The 20,052-nt window shown below is 42.1% G+C and overlaps 1 protein-coding gene across 13 annotated transcripts in view; it reads left to right on the forward strand.

Annotated features, from left to right (window-relative positions):
- Positions 1 to 16,455, forward strand: part of SLAMF6 (SLAM family member 6) — a 40,012-nt gene extending 23,557 nt beyond the window's left edge. For 4 of the 13 annotated variants that reach the window (XM_033197435.1, XM_033197441.1, XM_033197444.1 and 1 more), the window contains 7 exons: positions 3,917 to 4,249; positions 9,550 to 9,813; positions 10,253 to 10,363; positions 10,703 to 10,741; positions 11,768 to 11,850; positions 13,689 to 13,760; positions 14,110 to 16,455. In XM_033197435.1, coding sequence (XP_033053326.1) covers positions 3,917 to 4,249; positions 9,550 to 9,813; positions 10,253 to 10,363; positions 10,703 to 10,741; positions 11,768 to 11,850; positions 13,689 to 13,760; positions 14,110 to 14,157 — 950 coding nt within the window. In that variant the 3' untranslated portion in view covers positions 14,158 to 16,455. Of the gene's footprint in view, positions 1 to 3,916; positions 4,250 to 9,549; positions 9,814 to 10,252; positions 10,364 to 10,702; positions 10,742 to 11,446; positions 11,641 to 11,767; positions 11,851 to 13,688; positions 13,761 to 14,109 lie in introns of those variants that run through there. The other 9 variants (XM_033197436.1, XM_033197449.1, XM_033197440.1 and 6 more) reach the window with 8 other exon arrangements.
- The last annotated feature ends 3,597 nt before the right edge of the window (positions 16,456 to 20,052 follow it).

A 20,052-nucleotide genomic window follows, 5' to 3' on the forward strand; every position in this document is an offset into this window, starting at 1 on the left:
TTATCAACTTTAAATAAATAGAATCATATCATTGTATTCTCTGGTATCTGGACATTTTGCTCAAAATTTTTCTTGTGGTATTCACCCATGTGATTTAGAGGAAAAAGGAGTCAGGATGACAAATAACAGTGTATTAAAATGCTCATAGGAAAGATGTTGATGACAGCAATGCTCATGTGCCTGGAACCCATATGACAATTCATGAAAGAGAGAGGAAGTGCAAGCTCACCCAGGAGCTGAGCACTAGGACGCCAAGAGACATTTCCTCCCCTATTCAGCTCCTCTCATAAGAAGTAAGAAACCCTCAGAAATGACAACATTCCATGCTCATGGACTGGAAGAATCAACATCGTTAAAATGGCCAAAGCAATTTCTAGATTCAATGCTATTCCTAGCAAACTACCAATGTCATACTTCACAGAATTAGAAAAACTATTCTAAAATTCATATGGAACCAAAAAAGAGCCCAAATAGTCAAAGCAATTCTAAGCAAAAACAACAAAGCCAGAGACATCACGCTATCTGACTTTGAACCATACCATAAGACTATAGTAACCAAAACAGCATGGTACCAGTACACAAACAGACACATAGACAACCGGAAGAGAACAGAAAACTCAGAAATAAAGCCACATCCTTACAACCATCTGATTTTTGACAAGGCCTACAAAAACAAGCAATGGGGAGAGGACTCCCTATTCAATAAATGGTGCTGGGATAACTGGCTAGCCATATGCAGAAGATTGACACTGGACCCTTACCTTTAACCATATACAAAAATTAACTCAAGATGGATCAAATATTTATTTATTTATTTATTTATTTATTTTTCGGATCAAATATTTAAATGTAAAACCTCAAGCTATAAAAATCGTAGAAAAAAATAGGAAATATCCTTCTTGACATTGGCCTTGGCAAAGAATTTTTGGCTAAGTCCCCAAAAGCAATTGCAACAAAAACAAAAATTGACAAGTGGAACCTAAGTAAACTACAGAGCTTCTGCACAGCAAAAGAAACTATCATTATAGTAAGCAGACATCTTACGGAATGACGGAAAATATTTGCAAACTATGTATCCAACAAAGGTTTAATACCCAGAATCTATAAGGAGCTTAAACCAATAAGGAAAAACCCCATTAAAAAATGGGCAAAGGACATGAACAGACACTTCCTAAAAGAAGACATACAAGTAGTCAACAAACATGAAAAAATGCTCAGCATCAGTAATCATCAGAGAAATCCAAATCAAAACCACAATGAAATACCATCTCACACCAGTCAGAATGGCTATTACTAAAAAGTCAAAAAAAAAAAAAGATGCTGGTTTGGTTTATGATATGATTTGACTGTGTCCCCACCCAAATCTCATCTTGAACTGTAGAGCTCCCATAATTCCCACATGTCATGGGAGGGACCCGATAGGAGGTAATCGAATCATGGGGGTAGGTCTTTCCTGTGCTATTCTCATGATAGTGAATAAGTTTCATGAGATCTGGTGGTTTTATAAAGGGGAGTTCCTCTGCACACATTCTCTTTGCCTGCCGCCATGTAAGATGTGACTTTGGCCAGGCACGGTGGCTTACATCTGTAATCCCAGCACTTTGGGAGACTGAGGCAGGTGGATCATAAGGTCAGGAGATCGAGACCACAGTGAAACCCCATCTCTACTAAAAATACAAAAAATTAGCCGGGTGTGGTGGCGGGCACCTGTAGTCCCCAGCTACTCTGGAGGCTGAGGCAGGAGAATGACGTGAACCTGGGAGGCAGAGCTTGCAGTGAACTGAGATTGCACCACTGCACTCCAGCCTGGGTGACAGAGCAGGACTCCATCTCAAAAAAAAAAAAAAGATGTGACTTTGCTCCTCCTTCACCTTTCGCCATGATTGTGAGTGCCATGGCCTCCCCAGCCATGTGGAACTGTGAGTCAATTAAACATCTTTCCTTTATAAATTACTAGTCTTGGGTATGTATTTATTAGTGTGAAAATGGACTAATACACTTTTTTGACTTTTTAATAATAGCTATTCTGTCAGAATGACAGCTGGAAGAGAATAGAAAACTCAGAATACACTAATATACATTTTTATATTTTTGTATAGCCATATGCAGAAGATTGAAACTGGACCCTTACCATTCTGTCAGAATGGCTATTATTAAAAGTCAAAAAATTAAAAAAAATAGGTGCTAGGTCCCACGGTGAGGTTGCAGAGAAAAGCAAACGGTTATACACTGTTAGTGGGAAATGTAAATTTTCACTGTGGAAAGCAGTTTGGAGATTTCTCAAAGAATTTAAAACAGAGCTACCATTCAACCCACCAACCCCATTACTGGGTATATAGCCAAAGGAAAATAGATCATTATACCAAAAAGACACATGCACCTGTATGTTCATCACTATGCTATTCATAAAAGCAAAGACAAGGATCAACCTAGGTTCCCATCAATGATGGATTAGATAAAGAAAATATGGTACGTATACACCATGGAATACTAACCAGCCATAAAAATGAATAAAACCATGTCTTTTGCAGCAACATGGGTGGAGCTGGAGGCCATAATCCTAGAAAACTAACATGGGAACGGAAAACCAAATAAGACATGCTCTCACTTATAAGTGGGAACCAAACACTGAGCACACATGGACATAAATATGGGATTAATAGACACTGTGGACTACTAGAGGCGGAAGGAAGGGAATGGGTATGGGTTGAATAACTACCTATTAGTTAATATGCCCACTATCTGGGTGCGATATACCCATGTAACAAACCTGCACATGTACCCTCATATCTAAAATAAAAGTTGAAATTTTTAAGAAAAAGAAGCAAGAGATCCTGAGACAGTTAGGTAATGATTATAGTTATTTATTCATTGACCCTCTAGAACATTTCCACAGACTCTACCACGTGTCAGACATGGTGCTGAGTACTGACATGCAAAGATGATTAAGGCATGGTCAGTTAGACAAACAGGTGAACAAGACTACAAAATAGTGTGATAATTGCTAAGAATTTGGGAAAGGATGCTAAGGAAGCATCTTCTTTAAAAATCATTGTGACCATTTCACCTTTTTTGCTTAAACATTGATAGTTCTAAATAAGCTCACAAGAATGTAGCCATCATGTGTTACTATGAAATTATATATATTATTTCTATATGTATCAATTTTGTCTCCTTCTAATCTTTCTGAGAGAATAAAGAAAAATTTTCTGGTATAATGAAAAGAACACAAAGTCACTGGAGTCAGAAGACCTGGGTTTGAATCCTGACTCTGCTATTCTTTAGCTGTGCGATCCTGGGAAAATTAGTTAACCTTTCTGTGGCTCAGTTCCTTTATCTATAAATGGAGTAATAATATCCATCCTGCCTGCCTCACAGATTGTAGTCAGCATCAATGAAATAATGTATAAGAAGAACTGACTATCCTATAAATCCCTGATATTAGTCCCTGTTACCAGCCTTCTAAATTGCACAAGCCTACTAAGATGGATACACAGTAGGTAATCAGTAAATATCAGGCTTTAATTATACTTTATTAGCAAAGACTTGCAGTTTTTGGAGTCTATAGTTTCCTGTCCCCCTCAACCTAATGTCTGAGGAATTCAGAGGCTGGGGTCACAAAGTATAGTTATGACCTAGGAGTGACCAGCCAGTGTAGAACCCAGCGTGGACTGAGCCAGTTTCATCTAGACTAGCTGCCTACTAACCAAGAGTGGCTGACATTTTGCTAGAGGTGAAGCTCTGGGACTGTGATTATTCATTTAGAACCATCTCCTTATGCTTTCCTACTCTGTCATATCTCTGAGTTTTGGTATCAGAGAGCTCTAACAGACTGGCAGAGTTAGGTGAAAGGGTGCAGGACTTGGCAGGGAGATTGTCAGGAACATTTGTAAAACCTTTCCTTCTGTGTTTACAGGGAATCTAGTTTCACAAAGCCGCTCAACCCCACTGATGGTGAATGGGGTTCTGGGGGAGTCAGTAATTCTTCCCCTAGAGTTTCCTGCTGGAGAGAGGATCCAGTCCATCACTTGGCTTTACAATGGAACATCTCTTGCCTTCATAGTACTCTCTGAAACCAACAGTCCAAAAATCCACATGACTCATCCTAAACAGCAAAAGCGACTGAACTTCACCCAGTCCTACTCCCTGAAACTCAGCAACCTGGAGATGGAAGACACAGGCTCTTACAGTGCCCAGATAACCACAGAGACCTCTGCAAAGCTGTCCAGTTATACTCTGAGGATATTCAGTGAGTCAAAATATGGGGTTTAATTCCATATGGACTGAAAAATATACATGTATTTCAATCCTATGTGACTTCAAATGTGCACTGTCACCTAGTGGTAAAGAATATGGCATTTGGAGTCACTGAGTCAGTGTCAACACAATGACATTGCAAAGCCAGTTAATGAGAGAGCTGAGGACAGAGCCTGTCTTGTGTCCCAGCTCAGAATTACTTCACTCCAGTAAAATGGTCTTCTTCAATCAGAAATGTAGCAGAAGTAATGGAAATCAAATATTTATGATAGTATTGCCTTGTGCATTACATGTGCTTGCCATGTAACTCTCACAAAGCCTCCATGAGGTAGGTACAGATCTTACACCCTTGAGGCACAGCCCCAGTCACAGTGATTTGCGTACAAGTCACAGAGATAGTAATGGCAGCACTTCCCACATAACTACCTGCCACAACACCTCCCTTTTCACAAAGGCTAGTCTGACCCAGTAGAGTGATCTGTGTATAGAACAGTGGTCTACCTAGAAAGTTCTCTGCAAAGATAGGCTGATAATGAGAAGCATCCTTTCTGTCAAGTTTATTTAATTTTTAACAATATTTTCCCCCGATGGCTCATATTAATCACCAGTCAACAATCTGCCTTCCCAAGATTAAAAAGAATGAAAATGTTATCAACATAAAATTATGGAAACTATAATGAGGTTGCTTATGAGTCAATATCAGAAAAATATCTCTCTAGCAACCAGTGATATTCAGAGATGCCATTAATGGCTTTAGAATAATGACTTAGCAGGAGATTCAAGCATTAAATTGTCAATCAGACCAGAAAACATTAAAAACCACTGAAATTCTATAATTCTTATCCACTTGAGGGCCTGTAGTGTCTAAAATTCACTCAGAGTTCTTTGGGTTAAGACATGGTACTCAAAAAAGCACTGTTAAAATAAAATGTCTCCACAGACAGATTACAAGTTAACTTTTAGTATCCCCTGAATATTTAGCAGGTTTATCATGTTAGATTAGTCAAAGGCATGTCCTTGAAGAATGGAACACCAAACAGGTAAACGTAATGGGAAAGAGGTGATGTCTGGAAAACTTCTATACAAGCAATTCTAACTAAAAAGGAAAAATCACCCTGGGGCAATGTATTACTTTCCTGAGGCTGCTGAAATAGAAATACCATAAAGTAGGTGGCGGAACAAATTCATATTCTCTCACAGTTCTGGAGGCCAGAAATCCAAAATCACAGTGTGGGCATGGCTTTGCTCCCTCTGGAGGCTGTAGGGGGCAATCTGCTCTTTGCCTGTCCCATCTTCTGGTTGCTGTCAACATTCTCCTTGGTTTTCTTTGGCTTGTGGCTGCATCACACCAATCTCTACCTCCATAGTCAGGTTGCCTCCTTCTCTTCTGTCTGTCTCAAACATCCCTTTGCTTTTCTCTTATGAGAACACTTGTCATTGGGTTTGGGGACTATCTAGATTATACTGGATAATCTCATATAACTTAATTCCATCTGCAAAGACCCTTTTGTCCAATAAGGTAATATTCAGATTCTGGGAATTAGGACACGGACAGATCTTTTGTGAGGTCATTATTCAACCCACTACAGGCAGAATCACTTTGGGTGACCAGTAATTATCAAGGCAGTGTAGGACACTGGAGAGAAGAGAGACTCATCCAATGGAAAGCCTGAAATGGGTACCAGGCTTCATCACGTTTGCTGAGATAATATTCCTCTAACATTGTTGAGAAGACCAGGTATGACTTATCTTGCAACAACCACCCTCTTGAGGCTCAATGCTGATCTCTTTCAGGGATTTTTAGAGTGCCATCTCCTTCAAAGGCACATACACAAAGAACTGTGTGAGCCACACCAGGTAGTTTTACAATAGTGCAAAGGAATTTCTTTTTTTTTTTTTTTTTTGAGACGGAGTCTCGCTCTGTCACCCAGGCTGGAGTGCAGTGGCCGGATCTCAGCTCACTGCAAGCTCTGCCTCCCGGGTTTACGCCATTCTCCTGCCTCAGCCTCCCGAGTAGCTGGGACTACAGGTGCCGCCACCTCGCCCGCCTAGTTTTTTGTATTTTTTTAGTAGAGACGGGGTTTCTCTGTGTTAGCCAGGATGGTCTCGATCTCCTGACCTCGTGATCCACCCGTCTCGGCCTCCCAAAGTGCTAGGATTACAGGCTTGAGCCAACGTGTCCTGCCAGGAATTTCAAGTTATAAGTTATATAGATTTGATTTTTAACATTGCTCAGTCTCTTGGTATGTGCCAGGATATGAATGGCAAAGATTTGATTTTATGGGCCAATACCAATTAATTAGGACTGACTGCTAACATGGTTTGGCTCTGTGTCCCCACCAAAATCTCATCTCGAATTGTAAACCCTACATGTCAAGGGAGGGACCTGATGGTTGCTGATTTGATCATGTGGGAGGTTTCCCCCATGGTGTTCTCATGATAGTGAGCTCTCATGAAAGCTGATGGTTTTAAGTGTGGCACTTCCTTGCCCTTTCTCTCTCTCTCCTGCTGCCATGCAAGACACGACTTGCTTCCCCTTGCCCTTCCGTCATGATTGTAAGTTTTGCTGAGGCCTCCCCATCCATGTAGAACTGTGAGTTAAACCCCTTTTGTTTATAAAGTACCCAGTCTCAGGTAGTATCTTTATAGTAGTGTGAAAACAAACTAATACAACTGCCTAGAGTTCAATGTTAAGAAAATGTTGAAGCCATGATAAGTTTATTAATTGAGTCAACAATATTTGTTAGACATGGATAATGTCCAAGGCACTGTTGTAGCACCTGGAATACATCAGTGAGCAAAACAGACAAAGATCACTGTCCTCATGGAGCTGACATTCTGAAAGGGAAGTAGGGGCAGGTAACAAACAATTCACATATCATATAAACAAATGATATAGCATGTAAGAAAGCCCTGAATGGTATAAACAAAGGAGAGATTAAAACAGCATAAGAAGCATCAAGAGTGCCAGGGAGCAGGGGACAATTTTAAAAGGAGTGATCAGAACAAGCTTCATTGAAAAGATGACATTTGAGCCAAGACCTATTGGAAGTGAGGAAGTGTGCCATGCAGACAACCGGAAACCACGCCATCTGGCATAGGTAGCAAGATCCCCTGTGCCTAGCCTACTGAAGAAACACCAAGGAGGCCAAACATCCAGGAGCAGACTAAGGGGTAGGTAATAGAAAATGAGGCCAGAAAGGAAACAGGGGCCACATCGCATAAGGACTGCGCCATCACAAAGACTTTGGCTTCTACTCTCAGTGACACTGAGAGCCATCGGAAGGTTTTGCAAACAAGTAATATGATTTGACTTACTTGTCTAAAGGATTCCTTTGGCTGCTGTGTTGATAATAGAGTTCAAGGGAGAAGGGTAGAAGCCAATGGCCCAATTAGGAGACCATTGCAATAGTCCATACAAGAGTTGATGCTAGCTTGGATCAGGGTGGTAGCAGTGGAGATGGTGAGAAGTGGTTGCATTTTGGACATATTTTGAAGATAAAGCCACCAGGATTTCCTGATGTGGGAGTATGAGATGAAGATATGAGTCAGCAATAACTCCAGGGGTTTTGGCCTCAATGATAGGAAGGATGCAGTTGACAACAAGTCAGATGGGGAAAACTGTAGGTTGAGAAGGTTTGGGAGAGAAAACAGGAGTCCTTTAGACTCTACCAAGTTTGAGATATACTTACACACTTATATACATGTGGAAATGTTCTTACATATTCATTAAGTGGAAAAAGGTAGCAAGATGGATTTTTTTTTTAGTTCAGCCATCAGCATTGGATGAGGAAGATGTGACTTTCATGCCAAATATTTGCTATCCCTGTACCAGGCACTGTCTCATTTATTCCTCAAAATTACCTAAGAAGTGGGTATTATTACCTGGTCTTACAGATAAGAAACTGAGGCTTGGATATAGGAGTAATTTGTCCATGGTCATGTAGCCAGTAAATTACAAAGCCATGATCTTTTTTTTTTTTTTTTTTTTTTTTGAGACAGTCTCGCTCTGTCGCCCAGGCTGGAGTGCAGTGGCCGGATCTCAGCTCACTGCAAGCTCCGCCTCCCGGGTTTACGCCATTCTCCTGCCTCAGCCTCCCAAGTAAGCTGGGGCTACAGGAGCCCACCACTTCGCCCAGCTAGTTTTTTGTATTTTTTAGTAGAGACGGGGTTTCACCATGTTAGCCAGGATGGTCTCGATCTACTGACCTCGTGATCTGCCCATCTTGGCCTCCCAAAGTGCTGGGATTACAGGCTTGAGCCACCACGCCAGGCCCAAAGCCATGATCTTAATTCAGGTCTTCCTGACTCCAAATCCAACACTTTTCCCATACATGAAAACTCTGTTCTGGTAAGATTTCGGTACAGATACTCCACAACCCCTACTCAACTAAGCTTAAAGCACTACTCGGTCTCTTCTAATCAGAGAATTGGAGTCATTCTCTTCCTGGTTGGGTCATCTTTACTTCAAACCTTAGGCCAAGGCTAAGTCAGTGGCCTTTTCTGTTTTGCTCCCATGTTCCCACTGGTTCACAGTTACATCTTACTAGGCAATATTTCCTGGTCTTTGCTCTCAGAAATATCTGCATCACGTCTTCTCACATGCCTAGATATGCTGCACTTCTTTGCTCCCCAGAATTGCCTGCTTGCTCTCTCAGCTTCTTCACTTCTTCCTCCCCCAGTTCTTTGGTTCTCAGCATTTTCCTTTCTCTCTTGCTGACCTTCTACATCTGAGTCTCTTTCTCACTATTGGAGCCAGCTTTAGATACAGTGAGAACCAGGATCCCCATAGATTTAAATTCCCCAAGGAAGTGATGCTTCCATCTTCCACCCCAGTTAGGTAATTCTGATAGCAGAGGAAACAGGACTCTTGCACCTAGTCTTTTGGCTTCTGACCTCACTGAGGTGCCCTCAGAATTCTCGGCTTGGTCTCCAAATTGTCTTTACACAGGGGCAGAGTGCAAGTACTAGAAGGGACCCCAGGGATAAACTGGAGCCCAGAAATATAAAATGACCACCCCAAAACTATCCAACTAGTTGATGGAAACCTCAGTCTCTCCCTTCCCACTTCTTCTGCTGGCTATCCTGTCCCATACTGATGTCCCACATCATTTGGTCATCCCAGACCTTGCTACCATCAATTGGGCAATAAAAGCAGAGTCCTTTACAGAGTTTACAGACCATAATATACAGCAAAGGTGAAATACAAAACATTGAGGTGAAGGATATTTTTCACAGGGGGCTGAGCCAAGACATTTGTCCTTAATCTGGATCTTATTTTTCTGCAAACAGGACAACTGAGGAACATACAAGTTAACAATTACAGTCAGCTATTTCAGAATAGGACCTGTGAGATCCATCTGACTTGCTCTGTGGAGGATGCAGATGACAATGTCTCATTCAGATGGGAGGCCTTGGGAAGCACACTTTCAAGTGAGCCAAACATCACTACCTCCTGGGACCCCAGGATTTCCAGTGAACAGGACTACACCTGCATAGCAGAGAATGCTGTCAGCAATTTATCCTTCTCTGTCTCTGCCCAGAAGCTTTGCGGAGGTAACAGCTTGCCTCAGGTCTGAGAGCCTTGAGCAGCTGTGGGGTGTAACGCGTCCTCACATCCTACATAATTTCCAAAACAGTGGCCCAGTGGGAGGCAGAAAATGCTGCTGGGAGGGGACAGATGCCCTCTGGAGCTCTGCATCTCTCAGTACTCCCAGCAGATTCTCCTTCCTTCCTCTCCATTCCCCAACCCCTCCTCCAACCCACTCAGAACCCAAAAGCAAAGGCCTTGGAAGGTACGATTGCTTTCTCCCCACCACTCCACTGGGCCCCACCCTCCCCTGCCTGCCACATAGGACTGTCACCCCAAAGCCTCTGGGTATAAATAAACCTACCTAGCCCCCAAATATGGCCTAGAAGACGCTCCATGAAGGCTCCAAGAACAGTGGGCCTCACTTGATGTGTCTCAAATGTCATTTCTTTTTTCTCTTTTCAGATGTTAAAATTCAATATATAGATACCAAAATGATTCTGTTTGTGGTTTTTGGGACATGCATAGTCACCGGTTTCATCATAGTGCTGTTACTTGTTTTGAGGAAAAGAAGAGGCAGGTTTCCTTTCTTCCTACTTGTCTCCTATCCAGGGTTTCAGGGATTGAGAGTTTGGGGCCTCTGATTCCCAAGGATCTCTTGTGGAGGACAGGAGGAGGGAGGGAGGCTGCAAACCCTGGCTCATCTAGTCCACTGAGATGATCCTGGGGTGTGATCTTGCACCTGCTAATATCCTCAGAGAAATATCCTACAGGGAAAAGTAGGACCCTGTCTCAGGGCTGCTTGCCCTTCCTTTTGGGTCCCCTCCCACCACATCCCAACACTCATGGGGTTGGGGGGTGAAATGCCTCTCCCACTGCTTTCACACATTTAAATTTTCTGGTTTTATTTTTCAGATTCTCTACCTTTGTCTACTCAGCGAACACAGGGCCCTGGTGAGCATTCAGACTCTTAACTCTCCATCATAAAGCAGATGGGAAGAGCCAAATGGAAGAGAAAGGGGGATGGCAGAGGGCTGGATAATGACAGAGGAAGGAGTCAGTATGTCATTACTCAGACCACACGGTGTGAGGGGAGATGACCTGTGATCATGGGTCCTACATGGTTCACAGGCACAGGCATGTGAACCAGTCACTCACACAGTTTCTCTTGGTGATATCAGGTTCATTCACCACCCTGCTGATAGAGACACTAAGTCCCAGTGAAAGGGATCATCCCTCGTCACCCAGCAAGTCCAGGGCACAGGCAGGATTAAAGCATCCAAGGCACAAAACCAAACTGTCTGACTGCATCATTACTGTTGAGCCAGGGTTTTGGCAATGGATAGACACAGTGGAAAGAGAAAACATGATATAGAAACACAAACACAGGCTCTGGACTCAGATTGGCTTTGGGTCTCATTTCACGCATGAGTGATGCATGACATCGCTTGTAGAGGAAAAGGCATAAGGTCTGAAGTCAGAAGACATGAATTTGAGTTCCTGTTTCATCACTGCCTGTATGGCTTTGCACAAGTCAGTTAAGCTTTCTGAGCCTCCAGTTCCTCATCTCCAAAATAATCAAATCCACTATAGGGACCTCTGAAAAGCTTAATAATATCCTCTATGTGAAATAACTGGCTTGTTATGTTTGCCAACAAGGTGTCTTTAGCCCTTCCATAGGCAGTGCTATTTGGTCCCAGGAGCTTCCTGACCCACATGTGAAGCCTGAGGGAGACTCTGAAGCTTTAGGGGACCTCAACACCACCTCCTACCCCAAGAGATGTGGTCAGAAATAGACCACATGACTGAGAAGGTTCACCCAGAACTGCAAAGACTGTCAAGAATGAGTGATCCCTCAGGAAAGCAGGTGCTTCAAACACCTGCCTATCTGGGGACACAGTGGGCACTGGGGAGGGCGAGGTCCTGGGAGAGCAGTCCCAGAGTCCTTCTGCCATTGACTGTGCCTTCCTATGTTAACAGCAGAGTCTGCGGGGAACATAGAGTATGTTTCAGTCTCTCCAGTGAACAACACTGTGTATGCTTCAGTCACTCATTCAAACAGGGTGAGTCCTTTCAGCTTTATATGCCATTGTGTTGTCAGTTTTACAGCCATTGTTCACAAACTTGTCACCATAACCATCTGACTGATCAAATGACCATTGAGGGGAGGAGAAGACAGCCACAGCAACAGGGGCAGCAAAGTTATGTGCTAGACCACTCTGGTGTCTGCCGTTCTCACCCTTAAGGGCATGGTTATTCATACCCTGCTTTACACCGTTCTCCAACTGCTTGATACATCAGTAAGTTTTGTCCCTTCAGCTTAATTACAAGCTGACTGAAAGTACAAATTATGTCTTCCTCTCTCTTGCCCTGTATCCTAGCCTAATGATCAGTAAATACTTGCTGAATGGGTCAGAGTTCCACTAAGTTTGAAAGTTTCCTATGGACATAGTTCCATAGCAGGGGACTGACTTCTCACTGTGGATGTAGGGGTCTTAGGGGAGCTCAGAAATAGTCTCTCAAGAGGGGAAGGGGGCACAGTAGAGGCCACTAAACCATGAGTAATGTTTCACTCCTCCCCTCTCATCTACAACATAACAGGATGGCCTTGGTCAAGCATCAGCAACTCATCTGTCATGCATCCGCAGCTCCCCACCACCCCTAAATAAAGGACCTGCAGGTGGCACGTCTCTAAATAATACTATACCTTTTGAGAGGCCAGTTTTCATGTCTTCTGAAAAATAAGCCAGGAAAGCTTGCATTTTCCAAATGATGTAAGCAATGATCTATCTAGAAATCTTGGATTCCCTTCACCCATATTTGCAAAGTATGCTCCTTGATGACAGGGAGCAAGAAGGGGTACTCTCACTTGCTCAGACATTTCTATTGCCTTTGCAAATTCCTCTTGAAGACAAGTTAACTCACACTCTGACAAACCAAAACACTAATTTCCCACAAATGTGTTAGCTTTCTGTTTAGCAAAAAGGAAAAAAAAAATGCGCTTTGGAGAGTGCAGTGGCGCAATCACAGCTCACTGCATCCTTAACCTCCTCAGGCTCAGGTGATCCTTTTTCCTCGGCCTCCTAAGTAGCTGAGACTACAGGTGCGCACCATCACATCAGGACAAATTTTCTACTTTTTGTAGAGACAGGGTTTCGCCATGTTGCCCAGGCTAGTCTCAAACTTCTGCACTCAAGTAATCTGCCTGCCTCATCCTCCCAAAGTGTTGGGATTACGGGCATGAACGATTGTGACCAGTTGAGGTCTTGATAATTCTCTAAATACTTCTTTAATTTAAAGTGTCAAAATCTTTGAGTAGATTCTTTGAGGGGCGTAGGGACTTCTGCTATTATTTCTGTAATGTGCATTCCACGCAGAGTCGTTCTTAAGGCCAAGTGTTCCTATTCTACCCATTCCCCATGCTTGAGGAGACCCCAATGACATGATGACCAGGCAGTTAGAATTATAGCAAAAGATGGAGCAGGCAGAATGGGCAGTTTCAGTCATAACTAGTAAAAATTTGAGACAAAACGTATAATATAACTATCTGGTATATAAGTTCTTTCTTAAAAAATGGAGGAAGGAAAGTAGAGGTGGACAAAGGACAAGAATACTTCCTTCCCTTCATACAGCAAGGCTGTCTTTCTCTGGCTCTTGAGCCCACTGGTTTGCTGCCATGTTGCTCTTCTGTTTGGGGCTCAGGAAATGCCACTAAACCCTCACAGATTTGTTAGCTAGTGGTGCTTGGTCTTCCACTAAACATTCCCCGGCCTTCCTCTGGAAGAACTTTGACATATTCTCTTTTTTGTCACACAGTCTTTCCTAAGAATATATCTATATATATCTATGCATTAATCTCTTTGTCTCGGTATAAGTCAAACTGGTATGATTCTTTTTACAGGAAACGGAAATTTCAACACCTATAAAAAATGCTACTGTCACAATTTACTCCACAATTAATCATTCCAAAGAGGTAAACTCATGATTGCTCCACGTTTTTATATTCTTGCCTCTCTCCACAGACCTATGATTTTGCAAATAAAGTAAAAATAAAAGGGTCATCTTACAGATGCACAAACACCAGCAGCATACGGAAGGTCTTGCGACATCACCAGAACATATCCAACAAGTGATTTAGTGTTAGGGTCACCATGCATAACCGAGTTTTCAAATTACATATTTTTTAATTTAGTCCTGCCCTGTGCTGTCAGTATCTCTACTATCTGCCTGTCAGTAGTCTCCAATCCTCCTCTGTAGTTATGAGGGGTGGGCTGAGGTTCCAGTTCCAATTAACCTACTTCATATTCCTCTTTTTCCCACAGAGTAAACCCACTTTTTCCAGGGCAACTGCCCTTGACAATGTCATGTAAGTTGCTGAAAGGCCTCAAAGGAATTCAGGAATGACACATCTTCTGATCCCATGAGAGAGAACGAAGAGCAGGAAGCTTGGTTCCTATTGTTCCTGGCAAAGGAATTTGAATATCTAGGATAGGATTATCATCTCCTGTCCTTCAGATTTAAAACTGCTCACCTGGGTCAAACACCTAAGGATAACATCATTTCCAGCATGTGATTCAAATAATATTTTCCAATCCACTTCAGGCCAAAACATGTTAAAGATAACATACCAGCACATTGACTCTCTCTTTGATAACTAAGCAAATGGAATTGTGGTTGACAGAGAGTTTATAATCCAGAAGACAACCATTTCTCTCCCTTTAGAAAGCAGCAGGATTGACTTGTTGAGAAATAATACAGTGTGTTGGTTATATGTGTACTCTCTGGAGTTGGATGGGCCCTGCTCATATCCTGATACAAGTTGAGCATCCCTTGTCTGAAATGCTTGGGACTAGAAATGTTTCAGATTTCAAATTTTTTTCAGATTTTGGAATATTTGCATTATATTTACTGGTTGAGTATCCCAGATCCAAAAATCCAAAATTCAAAATGCTCCAATGAGTATTTCCCTTGAGTTTCATTCATGTCAATGTGGTGCTCAAAATCTCAGATTTTGGAGCATTTTGGATATTGGATTTTTGGATTTGGGATGCTCAACTTGTACAGTGTTTATTAGACACATCTCCTGGGACATATTGCCTAACCTCTTGGAGCCTTGGTCTCCCAGACTGAAAAAGGAAGAGGATGGTATCACATCAGTTCCATTGTTTGAGCCAAGAATCTAAGTCATCCCTGGACTCCAGTGTCTTTGTCACCACGCCCTTTGGACTCCACCTTAGAAATATTTCTTGGACCTTCCACTGCTCCCCCAACTCCTTGACCACCATCCTGTATCCCACCATCACCACCTCTAACCTGAATCCTACCTTAACCTCAGAACAGTTCTCCCCACTTTTGTTCTTGTCCCTCTCTAACCTCCTCTCCACAAGACTGCCAGAGTAATGTTTTTAATATAAATTGGATCCTTCAGTTGCCTGCTTAAAACCCTGAAGGCTTCCCAATGCACACGAAAGAAATATATTTTCCACGGCCCTGGATGGTCTGGCCCACCTCCAGCCTCAGCTAGCTTTACCCTTCTGACACTCTCTATGTAACCTCCCTGATCTTCTTTCAGTTTCTCTATTAAAGGAAAAGTTCTTTATGTTAATTATTTACATATTCCTGCAGGCCTTTCCTCTGCCTGCTGGGGTCCTCCTATTCTTTATGCCTTAATTTAAATATGTCACCTCCTAAGAGAAACCTTCCCAGACCACTGTATCTAAAATGAATCTTCTAGGCTGGGTGTGGTGGCTCATGCCTGTAATCCCAGTACTTTGGGAGGCCAAGGTGGGGAGATCACTTGAGGTCAGGAGTTCAAGACCAGCCTGGCCAACTTGGTGAAACCCTGTCTTTACTAAAAAATACAAAAAAGTTAGCCAGGTGTGATGGTGCACCCCTAAAATCCCAGCTACTTGAGAGACTGAGGCAGGAGAATCACTTGAACCCGGGAGGTGGAGGTTCCAGTGAGCCGAAATAGTGCCAATGTACTCCACTCTAGGTGACAGAGCAAGACTCTGTCTCAAAAGAAATAAATAAAACTAAACAAAATAAAGTAAAATAAAATAGATCTTATTATTCTGTTACACCTTCTATGTCACTTATCGCATCATTAAACAGTTATTTTTACTTTGTTAACATCTATTTCTCCCACTATACCCTAAGCTCTTCAGGAACAGAGACTGTTTTGTTTATCACTGTAACCCTAGCACCTAACACAGTATCCAGTATATGGCAAGTGTTCAAAACAAATTTTTAGTAAATAAATGAATATGTAATGGGGTTTTGTGAAAATGAAATAAGACAATACACCTGGAATCCTTAGCATAGCTCTCAGCCACATAAAGAAGTTCAATAAATGGCAGTCAGCATTGTTGGTATCATTACTGATATAATTAGTACAAATTAATAATAGTACAAATTAATTATTATTACTGAATTACACAGAATCATCTCACAAACCTTCAGCACAACAAGACATATGACAAAGACTAGCTCTCAAGACCACAAGATTCAAAGGGAAGGGGTTGGGGAGTTGCAGTGGGGATGAACTGAAATAATGGCTGAAAAGAATAGAAAAGAAAAACAAAGCTCATCAAAGTTAATTAATCTCAAATGTTAGCCATCAATTACATCATTAGTCAGTGGAGTAGGACAAGATAGGGAAGTTTAATTAAGAAAAAGGAAGAGTTTCCAAGGAATAGGTTCATGGAGACTTCTAAGAAAAGAGAAAAAAGAGGGTTACTGCCATGTTCGTGCAAGATGACCTGAAGCTCAGGGGAAATCTCACTGGGCAGGTAAGAGAGTGCTTTCCTTTCAAGCAGACCTCCCCCCCAAAAAATAGTAATTTCTGTGTGTGTGTGTGTGTGTGTGTGTGTGGAAACTTTGAAGACTTCCAAGCTTCTTCAGAGGAGGAAAAGGAATAATCTGTAAAGTCAGTGCAGGTAGAAAAATATTTGCAACATCTAGGGTGCCCAAAATCAGCAAGAAAATTAGGGGATATGTCATGGAAGGCACTACTAATTCATCTAGAGCAGGAAATCTACCAGAATCTACCCTGAGTCTGGACTGCACTGGGGAGGATCACAGACAAAACAAAAACTAAGGGCATATCTGTGGATATCTAAGAGGTGAGTAAGAAAAGAACTCATAAGAAAATTCAGCTCACATATCATTATAGACCAGTTACTAAAACACAGACTTCCTGATTGTTTTATTTCTTTCAATCTCTTCAACTTTCTCCCTTTTTATCATAAATACCACACTCTCTTCTCTTGGCTTCTGTGACACTACATTCCCCCAGTTTTACTCCTTCTTTCCTAGCTGCTTCTCAGGCTCTTTGCAGATCCACTGCCTCCTCCACAGGACCAGTAAAGACTGAAGCTAAGGCTCGCATGTGGGTCCCTTTCACTTCTCCATCTATGTACTCTTATCTGATGTCAGCCATTCCTATTACCTTGATAGCATTTATAAGCTAATGGTTCCCAAACACATCTTAAGTCCTGACCTCCTGGCTTACCTCATTAACTGCCTACTTAGCATCGCCATTTGCATATCTGGTAGATATATCAAAGTTTTTTAAAAATCAAAACTCTTGGGCAGATGCGGTGGCTCACATCTGTAATCCCAGCACTTTGGGAGGCCGAGGCAGGTGGATCACTTGAGGTCAGGAGTTTGAGACCAGCCTGGCCAACATGGTGAAACCCTGTCTCTACTAAAAATACAAAAATTAGCCGGTGTGATGACAGGCTCCTGTAATCCCAGGTACTCAGGAGGCTGAGGCAGGAGAATTGCTTGAAACCGGGAGGCAGAGGTTGCAGTGAGCCAAGATCATGCCACTGCACTCCAGCCTGGGCAACAGAGTGAGACTCTGTCTAAAAAAATAAAAATAAAAACAATCAAAACTCGATTTCTCTTATCAAGCCTTTTCTTCTACTGTGCTTTTTCATATCAGTAAATGGTATTGTTATGGGACACTCTCGATCAGATCTCCTTTACAAAACTGAAAACTACTCAGTACTCACCATATAACTAATCATTTTTGTTTTCTTGTGGGAAACAAATGGATTTAATCAACAGTAACCTAATGTATTGTACTGAAGTTAAATACATTAAGACCCGGATGCCCCATTCCCAAAAGATAAATTATGCATTTTGCAAGCAGGGAAGAAAATATGCAATGCTTACAAAATTCCTACCAAAAAACAAACTTTCTTTGCCCAGGAGGTAAGCTTGTTCTTTAATATTTTCATTATAGAATTGAGGAAATAGTAGCCCCTTAAACTACTTTGAATAAGGTAAGATGGCTGTGATTGGCTGTCCTGGAAAGGTAATGAAAGGGAATAAAAATACTCTTCCCTCTCTGCCAGCCCCCAGTCATTCCCACTGCATGGTCACAAAATGTTGACAAGGCCTACAAGACCCCTACTCACATCTCTACTCCTTTCACAGCATTCCAGCCACACTATTCTTTATTCAGCTCCTAGAATAACCCAGACTCTCCCTGCTTCTGTGCCTTATGCATGCTGGGACCACATCCCTATGAGGCAACAATTAGCTGGTGCTGAGTAGCCTCTGTCCTATTCTAAAAGGGGCTTGCACTTCACATTTCACTTCTGGCCTGCCCTGCCTACTTCACTAACTTATGATACCTACCTAGTACTGAAAATAGTTACGTTTCCAACCTCTTACCTACACCATAAAGCTTTGCCCCACATCATGTTGGTCAAAGGAGTACATTAACTAGTCCCAAAATAACAATGTCTGATCTCACTTGTCCACACCCCATCCCACCCTCAAGTCAACACCTGAACCCCAGGTAGCTTTAGGACACTTACCTGAAGCTTTTACCATTTAGCCTCCCTCAGGGTTCTTTGTGTACATTGATATGAGGAAGCAGGGCCATACCTGGATGCAGAACAGAGAGAAGGCTACCCTGTCCAAGGTCACTGGATAGACATTTCACCCTGAGTTTCAAGGTGATGAAAAGAATGGGCTAAGAAGTGACTTCTCAAATGGAGGGGGAGCAAGTCTGACCCCCTGACTTTCCCCTTCCCAGAGGCTATCTAAAAGCACTCCCTGTGGGAAGAAAAGAGGGGGACATCATCACTGACCTTTTACTACCAGACCTCTAGAATGAATGGCTATGTCCAAAGCTTTCGCTTCCTCACCCCTAGCGCACTCTTCTAAAGCTGCATTCTTGGAGGATATCAACCTCTAGAGGCAGAGATCTTTTCTCCGCATTCTGGTGCTCTCTGCAGCATTTGACATTACACAATCCCCCCATCACCCTTGAGGTTTCCCTCCTTTTAATGCCCATTAAGTCACATCATCCTAGTTTTCTCTTTCTGGCTCCTCCTTACCTCTCTCTCGCTTAGTTTCTCTTATTATTTATGTCCTATAATTAGATTTGTTTCCCTAGGTTCTGCTGACTGGGTATCTTCCTGGATGTCTCATAATCACCTTGTATTCTGTTGTTCATTCTCCCTTTGACTTCTAATGACCCAAGGAATGTAGAACATCCCTCTCAGGATGCAACAACAATCCAAAACACAGAGTGAATTCATGGCAATTTAAGACACAGGGGGAAGTAATTCCAATATCTAACTTCTGAGCACAGAGATTTTCAAAGGAAAAAGGGTGTGGGAAAGGAGCCTGCCTGTGATAGGGGCAGAATGTGCCATTTAAAAGGGCATAGTCAATATTACATTATATTTAGAAAACAAAAAGTACCCATTAAACAATGAATCCTACACATCATTTTGTTTAATAAATACTTATTATTTAGTCATTCATTTAGTAACCACTTAACTGCCAACTGTGTGCCAGGTACTAAACTAAACACTGGGGATGTGACCTTGAACGAGATAAAAATGGCCTCCATCTGGCATCATGCTACCTGACTTCAAACTATACTACAAGGCTACAATAACTAAAACAGCATGGCACTGGTTCCAAAACAGATATATAGACCAATGGAACAGAACAGAGGCCTCAGAAATCACACCACACATCTACAACCATACGATCTTTGAAAAATCTGACAAAACAGGCAATGAGGAAAGGATTCCCTATTTAATAAATGGTGTTGGGAAAACTGGCTAGCTATATGCAGAAAACTGAAACTGTCCCCCTTCCTTACATCTTATATAAAAATTAACTCAAGATGGATTAAAGACTTAAATGTAAGAGCTAAAACCATAAAAACCCTAGAAGAAAACCTAGGCAACATCATTCAGGACATAGGCATGGGCAAAGACTTCATGACTAAA

The sequence above is a fragment of the Trachypithecus francoisi genome, unplaced genomic scaffold (assembly GCF_009764315.1).
Source record: "Trachypithecus francoisi isolate TF-2019V2 unplaced genomic scaffold, Tfra_2.0 Lachesis_group5, whole genome shotgun sequence".
Taxonomy (NCBI): Eukaryota; Metazoa; Chordata; class Mammalia; order Primates; family Cercopithecidae; genus Trachypithecus; species Trachypithecus francoisi.